This window comes from Pieris napi, chromosome 12 (genome assembly GCF_905475465.1).
Source record: "Pieris napi chromosome 12, ilPieNapi1.2, whole genome shotgun sequence".
In the NCBI taxonomy this organism is placed as follows: Eukaryota; Metazoa; Arthropoda; class Insecta; order Lepidoptera; family Pieridae; genus Pieris; species Pieris napi.
In genome coordinates, this window is record NC_062245.1 from 9,849,253 (window position 1) to 9,857,025 (window position 7,773).

General features: G+C 31.6%; 1 protein-coding gene across 1 annotated transcript; it reads right to left on the reverse strand.

Moving 5' to 3' along the window:
• Window positions 1-1,258: 1,258 nt before the first annotated feature.
• Window positions 1,259-7,611, reverse strand: LOC125054507 (RNA polymerase I-specific transcription initiation factor RRN3). Its single transcript, XM_047656456.1, has 8 exons — window positions 6,703-7,611; window positions 6,339-6,438; window positions 5,747-5,899; window positions 5,092-5,298; window positions 4,138-4,368; window positions 3,447-3,577; window positions 1,876-2,098; window positions 1,259-1,724 (listed from the first exon to the last, which is right to left on the reverse strand). Exons 1-8 carry the CDS (start codon window positions 7,109-7,111, stop codon window positions 1,511-1,513), a joined length of 1,668 nt encoding a protein of 555 aa, XP_047512412.1. The 5' UTR covers window positions 7,112-7,611; the 3' UTR covers window positions 1,259-1,510.
• Window positions 7,612-7,773: the final 162 nt, after the last annotated feature.

The window sequence follows — 7,773 nt, forward strand, 5'->3', positions numbered from 1 at the left end:
GTAGGGATGCGTTCATAGGCGAATGCTACACGCTCGATAATTATCGTGATATTTATCGTGATATTTATCTTGTATTTTTTTAGTATACTACACACTCGATACGGATCGCGTCAGTACGACGGTAAATTTCATTGAGTACACTCGTACATTTCGTGTTACAATATGAGTAACAATATTAAGAAAGCTTGCGTTGCCATTATTATTATTATTATTATCAGTATATGCTGATATACATCAATATCCAAGACTTTGAATTGTAAACATTTTCCGCTGCAGCACCAGATCGTTTCAAATCTGTTATTTTTTAAATTATTTTCTGTAGTTTGCCTAGTTTGCATTTGAGGTGTCCCATATGGCCGATTTACACGTATTAAGTTGACTAAAAATTTACTAAATATTAACTTAATTTTAAGTAACTTAACCCGTGTAAACAGTGAATTTAGTAAGAAGTTGCAAGTTAAAATTTAGTTGCAACTAAACAAGGTAGAATAGAATTTTGTCTATTTTTCGGTTAAGTTGGTGGGCGTGGCTAATCACTTGACACGTTTGGACAGGCAAAATTTAGTTAAATTTAAGTGAAAAGCATAAGCTGGCGGAGTCATTGCAAAGCTATGCTTTTGCTTTCGGCGCTGGAAGCTCAAAAACATATCCAAAACTATTTGTCCGATATGCGTATACAACAATTAATGAACAGTAGTAGAACCCCTTCCCCAATGAATAATAGTAGCCGTTTTACTCCTTCGCCTTCTTCAAATACGTATTACGTTGAGTCCCCAGAACCTTCACAATCATGTATTGGAGCATACAATACAGTAAATCCCCAATCAGGAAGAGAAAATCCTATAATATTATGTTCTGTGGTCGTCCATCTTGAGCGAATAAATGAGTTTAACTAATTATTTAGTATTTTTACGTTACTTAAAATTTAGTTAAGACTTGGCAACTTAATACGTGTAAATCAGCCTATACTTATAGGTAATGTTTCTAATACAAGTATGAATTCTCTATATTATTCCGCCTCCATATATGCGCGTCCTCTTCCATCGCTGGCAGAATAAATACTGACGCGATAAATATCGAGCAGAGACTAGACGCTCGATATTTATCGACGATAATTGATACGGATCGTGGATTTTTAGATTTCTAGAAATCCAGCGATCCGTATCACGGATCGTGATACGCATGTACTACACATCGTAATTTTGGATCACGATCCAAATATCACGATAAATATCGAGCGTGTAGCATTCGCCTTAGAGAATGTATAAAACAAAATTTCGTACTGTGTCGGAATTGTGGCTTCACTGATATATGTGAATCAGCCTAATGATATAAGTTTAAGAGTAGTTTTCTGAAGAAATCTATTAACACAAATGAATAAAAATTTTTGAAATCAATAGCGTTCTCTAAGCATACATATCTTCATAAACTTTCAAGAATTGGTACACTTCTTTCTTCAAGGACCCTAAGTCTGATAATATATGTAGAAAGTTTATCTGGTTAAAAATATTTACATCATACTAGTGTCACTGCTTTTGAACCCTGGTGATATACAATTAGATAAGGAGCTAGGCAGTCTTTGTCGGGGGCTGGGAGTTATTTGTAGGAAATCGTCGTCTTCACCGTCAAATTTGCGTTTCAAACTCTTGAACTGGGTTTCGTCGTCACCTTTTGTCAACCAGTCCTTATACTCCACGCATAGCGGCCATATTTTTTTACCTGATCTGGAGTACAAAAACATTTACTATAATTTTTAATTTTTGAAATTGAGATTTGAATCGATCAATAACACACTCAACACAGAATTAAGTTAAGACTATGTCAAAGATTTTGAATTCTTTGAAAAATTATATTATTATGGAATATTATACTTACATTGGTAACGTGTATGGATCATACGGGAACCACTCATCATATTGCACAGCATTATGTAAGGAGAACCGAAGATTTTTCTCAATGATAGACTGGCAGTAGACCACCTGGTGAGATCTGGTGACAGATGCGAAGGCCTGGGTCACTTGTGGAGGACATGTCCGCAAAGGGTTTAAAGGACAGGTCACTAGACGGGGAAGGTTCAGGGACTCGACGAAATTTAAACCTGAAATCATCAGACACAATATGTAGATTTTCAACGATTTGGAACACCAATTACTTTTAATAATTTACAGATTATAAGCTTGTTTTATTGCTTTGAAAAAGACTCACTGTAAATGACACCGATTTTATTTATTTATTTACACAAAAATTATAAGGAATGCAACGGGCGGCCTAATCGCAAATAAGCGATTTCTTCCAGGCAACCCTAGTTAAAGAGAAAAACTAAAAAAAAGAAACATGAGTGCGAGAAGTGTAGAACCAAATGTGATATAAAAAAAAATTAATAAATTAATTTGTAAAGAATTAGTAGACAACTTCTATTACCCAATATTCTAATATTTTACTAAAATATTTTTTTTTTACAATTTAATTTAATATATGTTAGTGAAAATTTGATGCAAAACTAAAATCTCATAAAAGTAACTTAGATCTTTCACCAGATATTCAAATAACATCTGGGAGTCATTTTGGATAAAGACTTATTACCCTTAAAATAAAAGTAGATATCATTTAATACCAAGATGAAATTAAACAAATTACTTCTTACAACTGAATAATATAGTTTCTGGTTTTCTGGCCCCATTAGGTTTGAATGAAATTTTTAATTAGTTAAGTAATAACACTCAAAATCAGGACTGTCAAAGAGGAGATCAAGACCTGGAGTATGAAATACAGAAAAAGGCTAGAAATGCATCCTAATAAGCTTGCCACGCAACTAACCATACCGGACGTAATAAATAGGCTTAAAAGTCGTAAAAAGTCTTGATAGACACGGTTGAAAGATAGGAGCAGTCTCGATGGAGATTTTGCTCTGAACGCCTAACTGCTCTCAAGACATCTGCTCATAGTCTAGCTGACTGATTGCAAGATAAAGACTTATATAAAATGATTAAAAAAATGTGCGTGTACTAGTGTACACACGTTAGAAGTGAAACTTCTTTATGACCTTATTTTTCGAAAAATTATCTATATGCAGAAATCTATTTACAGAAATTGGTTAAATAAAGTTAAATTAGATAAAGTTTAACAAAAGGCTTTTAATATCACAGACTTGAATACAAATAATACAATTATTTCATTTTACCTTATTACCACTAAGATTATTACAGAATTTCATAAATTGTAATATAATTTTTAGTATCATTGTTATAGTTATTATAAATTTTTGTTATTAATGGTTTAGAATCTCTTCGAATCAACCGTGGTAGGGACGAGAAAAAGACGCGCGTAACGGTCAAATGTGACGCGTAACCGAAACATGTGACGCGTAACCGAAAAATGTTACACTAAATTTTTTTCCAACCCCGATAAAGAAGTTTCACTTCAAAAAAGTAATACATAACACTTACATTCTTTACTCATAAATAGATGATGGTTCTTGAAGGCAACAAGATAAAATATCGCGTGACAGACTGCATGGAAGGCACCGTGTACTTTAGTGTTGTCGTGAGCGGAGGTCTCTTGCGTTGCTGTTATGTACCTGAAATTATTATAATGATATTTGATTCCATTACTTGTTTATAGGGAGCGTTCAAGTATTACGTAACAAATTTGGGGGAGGGGGGTCTTCCTATTGTAAAACGTTACGCTGCGGGGCGAGGATTGAGTAACGCGTTATTATTAATATTATTTTTGACTGTCCAGTACTTTACACCACATAATGGTAACTTTTAGGTATAAAGAGCACTGGGTGGTCATAAAATCTCCAAAAATTACGTGACGTAATACTTGAACGCTCCCATATCTATATTTTGTACATCATAAATTGCCGTAAAATATATTTCTTACGTTATATTAATACTTGAGTATTTAATTAAAAATGCGGTTATGTCTTGTATTATATTGAGATTTCACTTAATTTTAAATTTTCAAAAAAAATTGCAGGTTCCTATCGATTAAAGTCCACATAAACAAGGATTTAACAACTTGATATTTAAATTAGGATTTTTCAACATTGATCATATTTCAAAGAATATTATTAACATGATTAATAGGGATATTATTTAGAAACTGATATGTTTTCTCATAATTAGTACTCACCCGTGACACCAATCTGCCATAGTCTTTAAATAATCTATTAGTCTACTATTAGGAACTCTCACACATCTTGCAAGAAGACCTGCTAAGTGACTGGCAGCAGTCTTACGTGTGGTTAAGGCACCAGGCCCTAATCCGTGGAGACCAGCTGTTATTGTCCACAAGTTATTAAATATCCTATCAGCACACTGCTGATTTATTGATATAGTGTATAGCAGCAAGAATTGGACATATCTGTAATATTATTCAAACTATTAATGAAGTATCAAGCTTATTTATCTTTGGTTATCTGCAAGGAATTTTCTCTTAGCAATAAGACAGCCAATTTACATTCATAGTCTGTGTTTTGATTATTAACAATATACTCGAGCAGTGTTGGCCTAGTGGCTTCAGCGTCCGACTCTCAAACCTGAGGTCGTAGGTTTGACCCCTGGCTGTACCAATGAACTTTCTTTCTATGTGTGCATTTAACATATGCTCGAACGGTGAAGGAAACATCGTGGGGAAACCGACATGTCTTAGACCCAAAAATCGACGGCGTGTGTCAGGTACTGGAGGCTGATCACCTACTTGCCTTTAGATTTAAAAATGATCATGAAACAGATTCAGAAATCTGAGGCCAAGATCTAAAGAGGTTGTAGCGCCACTGATTTATTTATTACTTATACTGTAACCATAATATAATTGATCAATTATTGTATTGAATTTCTTGTGTGGGAGCTAAGAACAGAAAACATAATATTTTATATTACATATATTATTAAATTTTATTTTATTTTTACAATTCAAAAATAATAAATATCAGCAGAAAACACTGACTTACAAAACTTTCTAAATACTTAGTTCTATACATTAAATATTTTGACTATTCTATAATATGAATAATGGTAAGATGGTGAATGATGGTGTGTTCAATCTAACATATATAGTTGTGGACCAAAATAAAATGCAACTTACCGAATGCCATAAGTAGGAAGCACAACCCTTTCAAACACATTACACAGTATTAATAATACAGGTTCTCTTTCATCTTCTAGCCACTTTAGCATTTCCAACATACAATAGTCTAGCGTAACACTAGTCTCGTCTTTTTCTAACTCCATATTAAAAATTGTTTCTTGCTTGGTCTTTTGGTCTACTACATTTACATCCATTTCTATCATTCTGAAATATGACCATCAATGTAAAGTAAAATAAAGTATATTTTTACCTTTTTAAACAATGTCCATTGTGCTTAACAATATTTTTATAGCAAAGTACTGACAGACATACTGAAAGAAAAGTTCAATCACAAGGTACAGAAAATAAGATTAATTAAAAATTATATTTAATAATTTGCTGTTACCATTATGGACTTGTTGTCAGATTTTCTTTAGCATCCCAAAGGGCAATGGCCAGTCTTCTCAAATTTATTAATAAGTCTTTTCAACTAAGGTATAACTTGTAACAATTATTGTTTTGCCTAGAATTAAACCAGAACTTCCAAGCTGTGTCATGAGTGTTAAATACTTAGCTTTGCTGACAGTCCAACCAATTAATAACAGTATATTAAAACTTCTTAAAGTGAAACACTTACTTCTGTGATCTACAAAATAGTTTTAAGAAAACTCACCTGTGTATTATAGCAGACATAATTTGTTCCTTCAGTGAAGGTATGTATCTACTTATCCATATTAAATTGTGTACATAGGCTCTATTAATGTAGCAACCCGCTTTGTAGTATGGGAAATTATCCATTACTGTTTGCATCAAAATATTGCTTGTCCTAAAAACATAATATTCATGTTAGACAGTAAAATAAATTAATTAATCATTATCAATAAATTAAAATTTTTCATTTAATTATGCTCAATTTTTATATTGTAATGCAACAAAGTGAAAATAAAATAATAAATAAATAGAATAATGAGTTTCATGCAATTATGTTCTTCTTCAAAAGTCTCACACTCAGTTTCTTATACTAATGAATTTTTTTGTGATCAAAGGGGATTTCTATGTGGTTCAGATTAAAATATTTTTTTGAAAGCAAATTACAGATAAAAAACTAGAGGGCATCAGTCCAAACAATTTAACTGTGTAGAACCAAAGCAACTGAAAACAGTTAAATGGCAAAACACTTTCAAACTTTTTATAGTTTGTGAAATATAAAAATAATAGAATAAGTATGTATCAAAGTGAAGTAAAGTAAAAAAACAAATACTTACATAGGCATAAAAGCAACTATTTGTGCTATCAGTGAATGTATATTAGCCCATTGTTTATTCAGCTCTTCAGGTGGATAGTCATCCCAATTCTCACCTTCAACTGTAATAAAGAATATTTCAATTAGATATTGTTCAACATTTATTTATTTATTGAAGTTTGAAGTCTACCATAGGATACATAATAATATAAAATGTTGCACCATATGGGCACAATAAATGAGTAATAAATGTTCAACTAGAGAAATACATATAAAATAATTACTATTAAAGCTGAAATATTATAGAAAAATGATGTGTAATTATCAGGGAAAATAAAAGATTCAAATAAAAAATATATATAAATACTACAAAAGATGTACTTTACCTTTGAATAAATTGACTAATGTTGTCATAACTTTTGGACAGTGGTAAGTGTGTGCAGTTACTAAACTAACTATAAATTTACTATACACTTTAACTAGTTCTGGGTCTCTGTTTACCCATTGAATATCACATAGTAGATCAATAAACATCTTCCAATCTTTTTCAAAATAAACTGTACATGACAAACAATCTTCAAACAACACTAAGAAGTTTCCATCAGATATTTGCTTATCTTTGAGAATATTTATTAATTCATTGTAAGGTCCATACTTTCCGTCATTTACATAGTCAACTATTACTTGATTTATTTGTTTCTTTTTAAAACTAACTTTCATCCGAGTAAGCGCAGCCTGTCTATCTAACGTTTTACGCATAAGAAATTCTGCGCTTTTTCGAGCAGCCACTGCCATCGCGAATTACTTCTTTAAATCTGTTGATAATGTTTTCAAAAATGCTATTACTTCAGGCTGCCTTAGCAACTCTGATTTTTTATGATTTAATACTTCCCGAAGTACGTTACTATTACCAGTTTCTTCAATGCTTGTAACTACTATGGGATTTGGCTCATAAACTAAACTTGAGCTCGGCTTATTATAAATTACACTAGTCTCAGATGATTCACTACTTCTTTTATCTTTTAAATATGACTGTAAACGTTCTAAAACCACTTTACTTTCACCCTCTTTCTTTTCGGTGTTATAACCTTCTTTGGACATTTCAAAATTATTCTTACATTTTATCGTTTTGGAAGCGATTAAAGAATATTCTTTTATGTTTTTACTAAAATGTTTAACTTTCTGTTAAACTGCTGGCCTGGTAGTTAATAATAAAGACATATATATTTTTAAATATAACACACGTGCTAAACTTTATGCGCGTAACTTTTTACTTTATTGTTGGCATTTTAATTATTGTGAAGTTTACGTCGAAACCTTAAATGAAATGCCAATTGTCAAAGCATGAAATATTTAGCAGACTTTTTTAAACAGATACATAATAATTTTCAGAATTAATGGGAAACAAAACAAATGCAATAGTATTTTAAAGTAAAATTTAACAACATAGTTCTATT